The sequence below is a fragment of the Peromyscus leucopus genome, chromosome 4, assembly GCF_004664715.2.
Source record: "Peromyscus leucopus breed LL Stock chromosome 4, UCI_PerLeu_2.1, whole genome shotgun sequence".
Classification (NCBI taxonomy): Eukaryota; Metazoa; Chordata; class Mammalia; order Rodentia; family Cricetidae; genus Peromyscus; species Peromyscus leucopus.
This window is the reverse complement of record NC_051066.1, coordinates 43,195,377-43,210,326: the sequence shown is the minus strand read 5'-3', so window position 1 is coordinate 43,210,326 and position 14,950 is coordinate 43,195,377. Positions and strand designations below refer to the sequence as shown.

Below are 14,950 nucleotides of genomic sequence, written 5' to 3'. Positions count from 1 at the left end.
TTATCTATGAAATACAGTGACATTAGTTGCCAAAGAACTGAAATGAAATGGGTCAGTACAACCTACTCTCTTGTATTATTTTATTACTGTATTTAACAGACATAAAATTGCCTGCCAAATTGCCTTGCAACTTTCTAAACACAGGTTTTACTCTTGGTACTTGAATTTTTTGTCACAGCCCAGAAGAGACTAACAGACCTGCACTGGTTAGGGGATATTTTCATGGCACGTTTAGGGCATTTCTTCCCATATACCAGATAGCAAGTGCTATTTTCAAACAGCAACACTGCATTTGAGGATTGCTCCACTTGAAAATATTGAAGTCAAAATGAAAAATCTATTAGTGACCTGAAGTTTAAATGTGGAGAAGAAGTCTATCAAAAATTCTTAGTCAAAAACAAAGAGCATGTTATAGAGCATGCTAATCATAATGGAGGTCTATGTAGATATACGTGTATATGTTAGAAGTTAGTTTTAAGGAATCGATGCACAAACATGTAAAATAACTGTGCTAGGGTCATTATTAAGTGCTGGATCACTTGTATAAGACTCTGAGTTAGAGATTCAACACACACACACACACACACACACACACACACACACACACTACACACACGCTGAGCTAGGAATATAGCCCTGTGGTAAAGCACTTGCTTAGCATGCAGGAGGCCTTAATTCAATTCCCCACATTTAGAAATTAAAATAAAAACCTTAGAATTATTTCTCTTTAGTAAGGCGTTCACAGAGAAGTCGGCTTTGTCCTCCCACTTATGCACAGTCTGAATATCGATAAATGCCTTACAAGAACTGTGTCAGAGTGTCCCATAGTGCTCCACTGCATGGTGAGTCATTTTTTTTCTTTTTTCTTTGCTCTGCACACTGATCCTTGCTGGGTAGTGAGTCCAGCTTCTGGGATGGACTCTGTTCATAATTATGGGTCCTGAGTTCTCTGGAGACTTTGAGCTTTTCCTCCACGCATTTAGGAGTCAATTGGGATTAGAATTCAATGTGTCAGCTAACTCAGAAATCCCAATACAGAATTTAGCACTCCTGGTCAACAGGATACTCTCCAGGGAGCTTGGCCTCCAGAAATCAATGACTGGATGATATCCATCTAACCCAAGTGTGCTCGATGGCAGCTGCTTTTGTTTCCTATTACCAGTGGAGTGATAATGTTTATTTTATAAGCACAGATAGTGAAGGAATATTTATTTTTAAAACATTCAGTTCTGTTGAATGATTTTGCATTCTACAGGATTAATTTTCCAGATATCTGACCTAGGCAAACAAATCATTATGAAAAGGAATTCTTAAGAATTTTAGAATGAAAATGAAATATGTCCCAATGTCAAACATTGGCTTAAATAAGACACTTAAAATAAAAATATTCAGAAAATAAGGACATTCTCCTAGCTGGTGTGCAAACTCAGGTAAGTGTGCTCTGGAAGGTAAGAGCTATCATAGGTTTCCTGTCTAGGACATAAATGATCCAGAGAGAGCTGATGTTCATGGTGCACATTGATAGCGACTGTCCTGGATGTACAAATTGGAATTATTGATGTAACACTATTGGAAAGCACAAAGTAGAGTTTATGCTTCTGTGTTTGTTCCTATCTTACAGACTTTTATAGTATTGAATAAAGGGAAGGCCATCTTCCGGTTCAGTGCCACCTCCGCCCTGTACATCCTCACTCCCTTCAATCCTCTTAGGAAAATAGCTATTAAGATTTTGGTACACTCATATCCTTTTGCAAGTGATTTATGTTAACTATTTGTATAAATTGTGTGTTTTATAGCTATATGTATTATAATTAAGTTAAAATGTGCATGCACTCCATAGCTTTTATCATATCCACTAACATCTTTGCTTGGTCACACAAATCTATTTTTTCTATTTTGTAGTGATACGAATTGAACCCAGGGCCTCAGATATGCACTGAGACACACCTCCAGCCCTAAACCTTGTTCTGCACTCCATGATTCTAGCCAGGGAATGTGCCAACCACTGTAGATGGGTCTTCCCATCTGAATTAACAAAGCAGTCAAAATAATTCCCCAGAGGCATGTAATGAGGCCTGTCTCCTGGATGATTCTGGATTCAGTCAGGTTGACAATTACAAGTTGTCATATGTGTATTGAATCCCTGTGTTTTGTACAAGATAATCACATTTATCATTACCATCTATATAAAGTCGCATAGAGTTTCATATAACAAAAAAAAATCTACTTTCAAAATCAACTGCAGGTTAGTCACAGATATGATATATGCCATTTTAATGGACCCACAATGACCTTGTAATCATAGAAGAATCTCAAGAGACTCCAGAATTAGCTAATTTTTCAACTTTTCTGATGATTTATATGCAGTACAGTAGTATTGGGTGAATATCAGATTTAAGCCACTGAATATGATTCTACAGTGCAAAACTACCTGTTCGGTAAAGACTGAGATGTTCATGAAAAGGCTGAAGCTGCTCTAAGAGGTTGAAGGGGGCTGGGCTCTGTGGTTCCCACTAAGGTTCAAAGGTTTCTGCAACTAAATTCCAATGTGGGTATTGATCAGTGAAAAATCATTTAGACTGAATTTCTTTTGATGACCTTGGCCATAATTAAGATAAAATGCTATTATAAGTTTTATAAGGTCATACTAGCAAGATTTAAATAATTTACATTCTAAAATCTAAAGTATTGATTAAAGCCATGGGTTTGATTTGTTCCCCCAATAATATAAAAAAGTAACTAAGTCAAAAAATAAAAAACAAAAAAAAATAATAAATAACATAGCACTATACTAACAAAAGGAGGAAGAAAAATAACAGAAAGCAAAATAATAACAGTTGCAAAAACAATAAAAAAGGTAAATGTCATTCCCTTTTTGAGTCAAGTTATTACAAGAAATTCCTTAATGCTGTCAATAGGCTATTACTGAAAACAAAAGATTTAACACGTAAAAAATTTCTGTGTTCACTGTTTTAACACTAAAAAGCTTTTCTATCTTAGTTTGTATTTCTAGTGCCCTCATGTGGACATTTGATGAAAACTTTCTTTACACCTGATGGTAATATTCCATTTGGCCAGTCATCTGTAGTAGTAAAAGCACCTGATCTTCTAGCAGAAAACGTGTATGTTAAGATCCTGTATCAACCATCTGTGTTGTCTACAGCTTAGACATTGTTTCTGTGGTTTCTGAAATGTTTTAAGGCCACTTTCATAGCTACAATTTTTTTATATTTTCTTCATTCAACCTATCACTCAGCACATATATGCTTCTCTAAGGCATTGTGTGTAAGCATTCCCCATGCATTAACTTCTTTAATCTACACAACCAAACAACCAAGTTTGTCCATGGTTAACAGCCATGTATGAATGTGGGTGGGGACATAGGGAGATGAATGTACACAGAGGACAAGTGACTGGCCCAAGAGCATGTTGCTGTGTAGGATTTCAATTGCATTCAAGTGATGATGAGCCTTGACCTTCAAGAGTGCCCCCTTTTTATCTTCTCCAACACTGTTATAACTTGCATAAACTCACTCAAAACACAGCAGCCCAGAACTTTGTACCATACTCTGCTTTGACCATAGGTATATTCGTTCATAAATTCTGTTACAGAAGAAATTCCAGTATTACAAAATACACCTTCCTCAACAATTTACAATTCTAATTGTGTAAATTGATTCAAATTAATGCTTTCTGCTCAAGATGTTGCAAATCCATATAACACAGAAATAGAACCCCGCCCAAGTTCTGTGGGAGGTAATCATACTGATTTAAAAACAGCTGCATTTATAGCTTGTATTCTTACATCTGCCCATATTCTTATTTAATCTGAAACTGTGGAGGTCACACTATTGTGCATATTTGATCAATGAAGAAAGTGAAATTTAAGGGGATTAGATAATACACAGGCACATGCTTATCCATGAGTCATATTGCACTGAGATTTGGGTCTTTCAGTGTTACTGCTTTTTAAATAAAGTATGTGAACTTTCTTTTGTATGTTCCTTAACACTAACTTACATTATTCAGCATGTTAATTATGTGCACTATTTTGACAAACTGTGTGTTTATGACAATGAGCAACCCTCCTGACTGGACAAAGAATGTAGAGTAAGTTCAATTATATGTTTTAAAATATTTATTCATGTACATACATTTGAAATTTTGAAACCATGTTTCAATGTACCCTTTAAATAAAACTGAAGAGTATACATAATAAAGTCATTTGTAGATACAATTATACAATAAGACAACACTCTCTGAGTCCTAGGCTTAAAAGTGTTGGATCTAGGTTTTCCTTTACTTGTAGTTTTGTTTTGTTTTGTTTCATTTTGTTTTCAAGACAGTTTTTTCTATGTAGCCCTGGTCGTCCTAGAACTTACTCTGTAGACCAAGCTGGCCTGGAACTCAAAGAGATCCACCTGCATTTGCCTCCTGAGTGCTGGGATTAAAGTTGTATACCACTGCACCCAACATTTTAGTTAGTAGCTAACAGAAGTCTAACAGAATACTCAGTGGTTTTCTTTTAGGATCTAGTATTTGAAAAAAATGCAATGAAAATAATTGCAGAAATATAAACAAGATATATGCTAGGCTTTCATTTCAGACAAATTCCACATTAATTTGGTTAGTTAAGAATCAAAAAGGTTAAGCTGTAAATGCTACATTAAAAACAACATTTAGTCTCATTAGCATGAGGCATTCATATATTATCCAGATTTATAACTATTTCACGTGTAATCAACAATAACTTGACTGAAATTTCAAGATTATAAAACTTGGAGATTCAATCGATTAAAGGCTAACAGACAACTGAAAGTTCCAGTAGCATTTTCAAAAACTGGAAGCATTACTAATGATATTGAGAATCTCTCCATGCTGGGGGTACCATTGGAGAAGAGGGGCATACTTTGTGAGCTATGGCTGTTCCAGTCCGAGCTATTTTACCTCACACTGCCCAGGTTCTGACCCCTATGACTCTCTGGCTGCTGACTCTAACATACACACAATATTCCCAAAGCCTCTTCTTTCAATGCTTCTAGATGGAAGCCCATGAGAAAAATGAACAGATTCTGAAAAAAAAAAAAAAAAATTAAGCAGTGTACAGGATGGATTCTGAAAGTATTTAAGTTAACATGCAATACACAAACACACACAACTAACTAAATAAACCAAATCTTTTTTAAAAATTGAGATTGAGATTATTTTCCTTCTCAAGGAGAATCATATTATGCTTCTTCGTATCACTGATTGTCTATTCCAACCTGTAGCCTTACCGGCTAACTCTCAGGAAACTCTGCTTCTGTTGACACCAAGCCCTTTTAGAAAGTAGTTGGATGGACTATGCATGCCGTGTATTCTCACACTGCTCTAAGAGTAGCTTAAATAATGACCCTTCAGGCAGTAGGTATTTATTCTAGTTCCATTTCTGTTGCTACAATACAATAACCTGACAAATCAACTTAAGGGAGACAGGATTTCTTTTAGCTCACAACTCTAGATTTCACTGTTATTTCAAGAAAGTCGAAGCAGGAGTTTGACGCAGCTGGTGGCATTGCATTCACAGGCAAGACCAGAGACAGAACAAACATGGGCATGCTTAGGACTCAGCTAGTCCTTCTACAGCCCAGAGCCCCAAATCCAGAAATGGTGCTGCCTGATTTCAAGGTGGGGCTTCCCCTATCAGTTATGGCAGTCAATGTGCCCACAAGCCAGCCGGAGCTAGCCAAGCACACATTGAGACTCTCTTCCCTGGTGATTGTAGGCTTTGTCAAATTGACTTTTTAAACTAACCATCAGGGAAGTCAAGTTTAAATTAATGTGGTGTTTTCTCTCTGTGGAACTAAATCAAGTGGCTTAGTTGTTTTTTTTTTTTTTTTTTTTTTTTTTTTTAGAAAACAATATTAGGAAACTGATGTACTCTGAGTGAAAACTACCATGTCCTTAACTCTTGTTGACTACTTTTTTCTAGATACACCTTCACAGGAATATATACTTTTGAATCGCTAATAAAAATTATTGCAAGGGGTTTCTGTTTAGAAGATTTTACTTTCCTTCGTGATCCATGGAACTGGCTTGACTTCACTGTCATTACCTTTGCGTAAGTGCCTTTTTTGGGGAAACTTCAGAGAATATAGTTTGGTTTTCTGTCCAAGCTCAGATTTTAAACAGTATACTTTAATGATAAACCATGCTGGAATGATTTAAGCAATGGAACTCTATGTTTTAATGTTTACCTCAAAAGAATAAGGCCATTCCACTGTTCCATATGGAGTAGTTGCAACAACAATTTTAATACCAATGATGGTCTAACTGAAATTTTCATATATGCTGGTCTTATCACACAAACACCCCATAAGTTAAAAGTGTAAATTATTTTCATCTGACTTGGAGGATGGTTTTATAACTCACAGCAGCAAAACGTGTACTGGCTCTGCTCATTTGCACTGATCTTTCTTATTCATGTTGTGCACACCCCTTCCATAGTTTCTTTTGTTAGCTTTGTGGAATAGTAGAAAGCAAGTAGTCATGCATCAAAATATGCTGAAAATAAGATCACAGGACAAAAAGAAATTCAGTGCGTTATAAACTTGCTAAATTGCTATTTTATGAGCCAACTGATCTCTAAGGATTATAAGCAGATACACCCAACCTCTATTTCCCTTCAAACTCATTTCTTATTCTTCCTCTCATCTCTCTCTTTATGGCCTTCTTTATTTTTACTCAACATAAACCTTTCAATTCAGACTAGTTCTATGCTCATTTCCCATTTTCCTGTCTTCTCTCTTTTGCAAGTGATGAACTGCCTCCAGAAAGAGAAGCTGAAAGTAACAGGAATAGGTGAAAGTAGGTATGGAGGACAGTGAACTAACACCACTTACCCCATCTTTGGCAGCTGACTTTCTGGGCATCAGCAGGTCTGAAGGGGTATATAAGAGGAGAGATGGTAGTGATGTACTCAGAAGTGTAAATACTGGCTGTCTGGTCTTAATTTTATAACTTTATATTGGATCAGGATATGCAATCCTTCCCTGTGCCTTTCAACCACAGCTTACAGGATGGTATTTGGGACTGCTCTTTCTCAAAAATAAAACAGAAATAATGACACAGCAGCACTGGGCCACAGAAAATGCTATTGTTAATTTATCCAACTTATATTCAAACATTATTTTAGGAAATGCTGTCTTCAACAATAGGACAATAGACAATCTATTATAATAGCTAAATTTCTGTTGGATGATTTCACATATTATTTCTTTTCCAACGGAAACCATAGCCCATGGCTTGTTTACTCTTTAATAATTTTCCCAAATCACATACAATTTTGATTATCTTGCTTTCCAAATGGCATCAAAGATGTATATTTTATGAATTTACATTTAGTGTAATGGTATTTATTATGATAACAAGGCTACAGTGATGAATTCTAAACTTTAATTTGCAACTTGCACTACTATCATTTAAAAACAGCAAAGGGTCTTCATAAAAGTGCCAGTTAAACATTAAGTCCCTCCAAATCTTCAATTTTGATTTAACTCTACAGGTGAGTAACAGTTTGTAAACCTGGGTAATGTTCAGCTTTTCACACTCTTAGAGCACTGAGTCTAAAAACTATTTTATCAATTCTAGGTAAGATGTGATTAATATAAAGCATAAGGTAATTGTCTCCTTGCATCCTGTTACTGTGTTTGTGTGTGAACTCCCTATTACAGATATGTGACAGAGTTTGTGGACCTGGGCAATGTCTCAGCGTTGAGAACGTTCAGAGTTCTCCGAGCATTGAAAACTATTTCAGTCATTCCAGGTGAGAGCTATGTGTAAGTGTATAGATTATTCACTGAGTTAACTCTGGGACTTTTTCAAATGGGCCGCCTTGCTTAACATGTATCATTACAGAAAGCCAAGAATCATAAGACAGAGTGCTTCACATAATATCACTCTTATTGTCCCTACAGGTTTTATCAGCTTTTGTATTTAATGGGTAGGCACTCTAATATGCATTCCAAGTAATTTCTACTTTAAAATGTATTTTCTAATGTCAATGTTATGAAGGATTTATTTCCTATTATATATATTAAATTTTATTCATTATACCTATTGATACTTGTGTTAAACAATCTTATTCTTTTCTAACAAAAGACAAATTATATGATAATAAAGAATAACCTACACCAGCATGGAAGATTTGTTTTAAAATGAAGTATTACTCTAAATTATTTTTATATCATAAATTTACCTGCCTTTGGCAGCATTTTGGGACTTATACAATGACTCAATTGTTTCAAGAGAATTGTGTGAAGGATTTATTACTTCAGATGTTTAGGGCTTCGTAGTAATAAACGTCTCTCTTTCAGGACTGAAGACCATCGTGGGGGCCCTGATCCAGTCGGTGAAGAAGCTGTCTGACGTCATGATCCTCACTGTGTTCTGTCTCAGTGTCTTTGCTCTAATCGGGCTGCAGCTCTTCATGGGCAACCTGAGGAATAAATGTGTACAATGGCCTCCCACCAACTCTTCCCTTGAGGAACATAGCATAGAGAGGAATGTGACTCGAGATTATAACGGCACACTTGTAAATGAAACCGTGTTTGAGTTTGACTGGAAATCATATATTCAAGACTCAAGTAAGAATTACCATTCTGTGTACTTATTCTTTCAATGTTTGCCTTCTGTCTATTCATGGACTAGTAAAAGATGAACACAAGGAAGTTGTCATCACTTAGAAAATTATCTGATGAAACTTCTTAAAATATTTAAACCTATGTTATTGTTTGGCATTTCTTTCTCCTGGATATCGTTTGTTTGCTTTGACAAGAGCGCTAATGATCTAACCCAGGACTTTGCACAAGTTGAGCTGGTACTGTACTACTGAGCCACACCCCTAGCCATTTGTCTGTTTCTTTTCTTTTTTTTTTAACTTTTGATAGTTGAAAACACCTTTATTTTGCCTTTACTCTTTACTACTGAAATTTGTTGGAAGTGTTCCATTTCACTGTCAGGCGTCGGGGGCTTCACAGATACGGTAGGATAAGATAATCGATAGCACATGAAGACACTAAGTGCCTGTCACCCAGACCTGCTGGCTGCTAAAATTTGACTCCGTCTCTTCTTTTACATTACATTACAGACACTTTTTACCATAATGCTTTAAAGAAAATTCCAGGAAGCATACAGTTTCATCCATGAACACTTTAGAATACAACCTCTAACATAAAGTACAGAGGACTTTAAAGAGAGAATGTGTGTATTTTTACTATACATTTTGAAAGTCCCCTCTGTTTGTCTCCAAAGTAACCATATTATTGCAGTTATACTAGGAAAGGGACTCTGCTTTGTAATCACTATGTTTCTTCATAACCTTGGGCAAATGGTTTTAATGTTTATTTAGGGGGTTCACGATGTTCACAATGTGCTATATTGCCAGTATGTTTCTTTCTTAATAATAAGAAGAAGTGTGTTAAGCAGCTTATCCATGGTTTGCACACGTATAATGTTTAATCTTATAACTATTCTAATTCTTACTGCTTAATACTACTCTCTTTTGTGTTGTCATGTAGGAGGCTAACGAATTCAGTTAGGGAGAATTTTCCTAGAATACTCCATTAGTGTACATTCTCAAATGACAGCCATAACAGTGAAAGAAAATATAGTTTGTGAAACTCCTTTGCTAAATATGACCACTAAAAATTACTATGACAACCTGGATTGTGCAAGGATACAGGGAAATATTGGTGACAACACATGGCTTTGTACATGATGAGATATTTTTTTTGTACACACAGGTACATCCATTCAAACATGTGAACCCACAAAATAAGAGATAATAATTTATTTATAAACATGGGAATCAAAAGTATATCCTGAAATTATTATAATAATTTCTCTTTTATTCCAAAAAGTTTTTTTAAAAAATTTAAATTTATTTATTTATTTTACATCCCAACTGCAGTTTCCCCTCTCTCTTCTTCTCCCAGTCCCTCCCCCGACCTTCCCTCTGCCCACCCCAATCCTCTCCTCCATTTCTACTCAGAAAAGGTCTCCAATCTGTGTCAGGGGTGAGCTCACTTTTGTGTCATGGTCTGTGGCTGGAACAGTCATTGGTTGGCCACTCCTACAATCTCTGCAACACCCTTACTCCAGCACATCTCATAGGCAGGACAGACTGTAGGTCGAAGGTTATATGAGTGGGTTGGTGTCCCAATCCCTTCCCTGGAAATCTTGCCTGGTCACAGGAGATGGTCAGTTCAGGATACATGTCCCCTGTTGCTTAGAGTCTTAGCTGGGGTCATCCTTTTAGATTTCTGGGAATTTCCACATTCCAGGTTTCTGCCTCACCCTAAAATGCCCCATGTATCCAGTCCTCTTTCAGTACTCTCCCCTCCACTGCTCCCCCACCTAGTCCCTCGTGTTCCCATCTCCAACTATCCCCAGTCCACCTACAAAAATCTCTTCTATTTCCCTTCCCAGGAAGATCCAGGCATCCCCCTTGATCCCTCCTTGTTACCTAGCCTCTCTGAATCTGTGGATTGTAGCATGGTTATCCTTTACTTTACAGCTAATATCCACTTATGAGTGAGTACATACCATGATTGTCTTTCTGGAACTGGGTTACCTCACTCGGAATGATTTTTTCCTAATTTCATCCATTTACCTGCAAATTCAATGATGTCATTGTTTTAAACAATTGAGTAATACTCCATTGTGTAAATGTACCATGTTTTCTTTATCCATTCTTCAGTTGAGGGATATCTAGGTTGTTTCTAAATTCTAGTTAATAAGAGTAAAGTTAATATGAACATAGCTGAGCAACTATCCTTGTGGTATGATGTAGCATCCTTTGGTATATGCCCAAGAGTGGTGTAGCTTGGTCTCAGGGTAGATAAATTCCCAATTTTCTGAAAAACCATCCTATTGATTTCCAAAGGGGCTGTACAAGTTTGCACTACCACTAGCAACAGCAGAGTGTTCCCCTTGCTCCACACCCTCTCCAGCATGAGCTGTCACTTGAATTTTAGGTCCTAGCCATTCTGACAGGTGTAAGATAGAATCTCAGAGTCATTATGATTTCCATTTCCCTGATGTATAAGGATGTTCATTTCTTTAAGTGCTTCTCAGCCATTTGAGATTCCTCTGTCGAGAACTCTATGATTATATCTGTACTTCATTTTTAAACTGGATTATTTGCTTTGTTGATGTCTAGTTTTTTGTGTTCTTTATGTATTTTGGAAGTCAGCCCTCTGTCAGATATGGAGTTAAGAAAGATCTTTTCCCATTCTGTAGACTGCCATTTTGTCCTCTTGACAGTGTCCTTAGCTTACAGAAACTTTTCAGTTTCATGAGATCCCATTTTATTAATTGTCGATCTTAGTGTCAGTGCTACTGGTGTTCTATTCAGGAAATTGTCTCCTGTGACAATGCAGTCAAGGCTATTTCCCACTTTATTTTCTTTCAAACTCGTTGTATCTGGATTTACATTGAGATATTTGGTCCACTTGAACTTGAGTTTCATGCAGGATGATAGATATGGATTTATTTGCATTCTTCTACATGCTAACATCCAGTTGTACCAGCATCATTTGTTGAAGATGCTTTCTTTTTTTCAATTGTATAATTTTGGCTTCTTTATCAAAAATCAAATGTTCATCGGTGAGTGGATTTATGTCTGAGTCTTCAATTCCATTCCATTCCATTGATCCACATGTCTGTTTTATGTCAGTACCATGCAGTTTTTATTACTCTTAGAGTTTGAATCAAGGATGGTGATACCTATGGAAGTTCTTTTATTGTACAGGGTTGTTTTAGCTATTCTAGGGTTTTTTGTTTGTTTGTTTTCTTTTTGTTTTTTTGTGTTTGTTTGTTTTTCCATGTGAAGCTGAGTATTGTTCTTTCAAGGTTGGTAAAGAATTATGTTGGGATTTTGATGGGGATTGTTTTGAACCTATAAATTGCTTTTGGTAAAATGGACATTTTTACTATGTTAATCTGACTGATCCATGAGCATGGGAGATCCTTCCATCTTCTGATATCTTCTCCAATTTCTTTCTTCAAAGACTTGAAGTTCTTTTCAAACAGGTCTTTCCCATGTTTGGTTAGAGTAACACCAAGATACTTTATATTATTTGTGGCTATTGTGAAGGGTTGTGTTTCCCTGATTTCTTTATCAGCCCGTTTATCATTGTACAGGGAGGGCTACTGTTTTGTTTGTTTCTGGTTTTTTTTTTGTTTGTTTGTTTTGTTTTTGTTTTAATCTTGTATCCAGCCACTTCACTATTGGTGTTTATCAGTTGTAGGAGTTCCCTAGGAGAATTTTTTGGGTTGCTTATGTATACTATTAAATCATTTACAACTAGTGATACTTCTTCCTTTCCAATTTGTATCCCCTTGATCTCTGCTAGTTGACTTATTGCTCTAGCTAGAACTTATATGAAGAAAGTGGACAGCCTTGTCTTTTTCATGGTTTTAGTGGAATTGCTTTGAGTTTCTTTCCGTTTAATTTGATGTTGGTTGTTGTCTTGTTGTATATTGTCTTTATCATGTTTAAGTATGTCCCGTTTATCCCTGATCTCTTGAAGACTTTTTTCATGAAGAAGTGTTTGGTTTTCCAAAGGCTTTTTCAGGATCTAATGAGATGATTATGTGTTGTTGTTTTTTTTTTCAGTTTGTTTATATGGTGGTTTACATTGATGGGTTTTCGTATGTTGAACCATCTCTGTATCTCTGGAATGAAGCCTGCTTGATTGTAGTGGATATTTTTTAATGTGTTTTTTGATTCGGTTTGCCAGTACTTGTTGAATATTTTTACATCATGTTCATGAGGGAAATTGGTCTGTAATTCTCTTTCTTTGTTGAGTCTTTGTGTGGTTTGGGTATCAGGATGACTATGGTCTCATAAAAAGAATTTGGCAATGTTTCATCTGTTTCTATTTCTTAGAACAACTTGAGGAGTATTGGTATCAGCCCTTCTTTGAAAGTTTGGCAGAGTGCTGAGTTAAAACTATCTGGTCTTGGGCTTTTTTTGTTGGGGGGGGGCTTTTAATGACTGCTTCTATTTCCTTATAGATCTACTTAAATTATTTATACTGATCTTGATTTAATTTTGGTAATTGGTATCTATCAAGACTCCCCATGGAAGGCTATATATTTTCGGAGGTGGGGATGTAGGGTGGGCTGAAGGGGAAGTTTGGGGTGGGGGAGCAGGAGGAGGGATGAGGGAGGGATCTGTGGTTGGTATGAGGAATGAATAAAAAATTTCTTTTTTTTTTAATGAAGAATGCCATTTATTGAAGGTGGGAGGAGGTCTTAAATACAGGCTTATAGCACAATGGGAGAACCCTGGAGGGCTGAAGTTTACTACCATGTTTTACAATCTTGCGTTAACTCCCATTATGCAGGATACACAGACAAGGAACTTCCCTTAAGCATTCAGGAGGGTGGAACCTGGCAGGGAATTAGCATAGGGAGGATATCAAGTTCAAGGTCTGCAAGCAAGGCAACAGTTACCCAAAATGGGAGCCAGGGCCCTACATGTCCCCCTTTTACTAAAAAATGAGCTTCTGACTTAGGTTGTGTGAGACATCAGCAGGTTACCTTACCCATCATGGAAACGCCTACCCAGGCCACACAAGCGCTCTGTCTTAGGTTGGTAAAAAAAAAAAAAAAAAGAAGAAAAAAGAAAAAGAAAAAAAAAAGAAGAAGAAGAAGAAGAAGAAGAAGAAGAAGAAGAAGAGGAAAGAAAATTGTTCATTTCTTTGAGATTTTCCAATTTTGTGGAGTACAGGTTTTTGAAGTATGACCATTATGATTCTCTGGACTTCCTCAGTGTTTATTGTTATGTTCCCTTTTTTTTCTGACTTTGTTAATTTGGATAGTCTCTCTAGTCTTTTGTTAGTTTGAATAAGGGTTTGTCTATTTTGTTGACTTTCTCAAAGAACCAGCTCTTTGTTTCACTGATTATTTATATTGGTTTCTATTTTATTGATTTCAGATGTGAGTTTGATTATTTGCTGCCATCTACTCCTCTTAAGTTTGTTTCTTTTTGTTCTAGAGTTTTCAGGTGTGTTGTTAAGTTGCTAGTCTGAGCTCTTTCCAAATTCTTTATGAAGGCACTTAATGCTATGAACCTTAGTACTGCTTTCATTGTGTCCTATAAGTTTGGGTATGTTGTGCATTCATTTTAAATAAATTCTAGGAAGTCTTTAATTTCTTTCTTTATGTCTTCCTTGACACAGTGGTAATTCAGTAGAGTGTTGTTCAGTTTCCATGAGTTTGTAGCATACTGTTATTGTTGAAATCCAACTTTAATCCATGGTGGTCTGATAGGATGCAGAAGTTTTTTTTTTTTTTTTTTTTTTTTTTTTTTTTCAATTTTCTTGTATCTGTTGAGATTTGCTTTGTGACAAAGCATGTGGTCAGTTTTGCAGAATCCTCCATGAGATGCTATGAAGAAAGTGTATTCTTTTGTGCTTGAGTGAAATATTCTGTAGATATGTTAGGTCCATTTGGGTCATAATTTCTGTTATCTCCAGTAGTTCTGTTTAGTTTTTGTCTATATGATCTTTCATTGGTGAGAGTTGGGTATTAAAGTCTCCCAATATTGATGCATATGGGTCAATGTGTGATTTAAGCTTTAGTAGTGTTTCCTTTACAAATGTGGGTGTCCTTGTATTTGGAGCATAGATGTTGAGAATTGAGATGTCATCTTGGTTGATTTTTTCTTTGATGAGTCTGAAGTGTCTTTCCTAATCTCTTTTGATTAATTTTGGCTTGAAGTCTATTTTGTTAGGTATTAAAGTAGCTAGACTAGTTTGTTTATTGGAGCCATTTGATTGGCTCATTTTTCCAACCCTTTACTCAGAGGTAATGTCTATCTTTGATGTTGAGGCATTTTTCTTGTATGCAAAAGAAGGATGGATCTTATTTTCACATCTATTCTGTTTAACTGTTGTTTTGT

The 14,950-nt window shown here is 36.2% G+C and overlaps 1 protein-coding gene across 10 annotated transcripts in view; it reads left to right on the top strand.

The window, feature by feature from the left end:
* The window catches only part of LOC114680593 (sodium channel protein type 1 subunit alpha), a 146,185-nt gene that overhangs the window by 80,510 nt on the left and 50,725 nt on the right, over nt 1-14,950 (top strand). For all 10 annotated transcript variants that reach the window (XM_028853557.2, XM_028865487.2, XM_028860542.2 and 7 more), the window contains 5 exons: nt 1,622-1,740; nt 4,021-4,110; nt 5,972-6,100; nt 7,713-7,804; nt 8,355-8,624. In XM_028853557.2, coding sequence (XP_028709390.1) covers nt 1,622-1,740; nt 4,021-4,110; nt 5,972-6,100; nt 7,713-7,804; nt 8,355-8,624 — 700 coding nt within the window. The remainder of the gene's footprint in view (nt 1-1,621; nt 1,741-4,020; nt 4,111-5,971; nt 6,101-7,712; nt 7,805-8,354; nt 8,625-14,950) is intronic.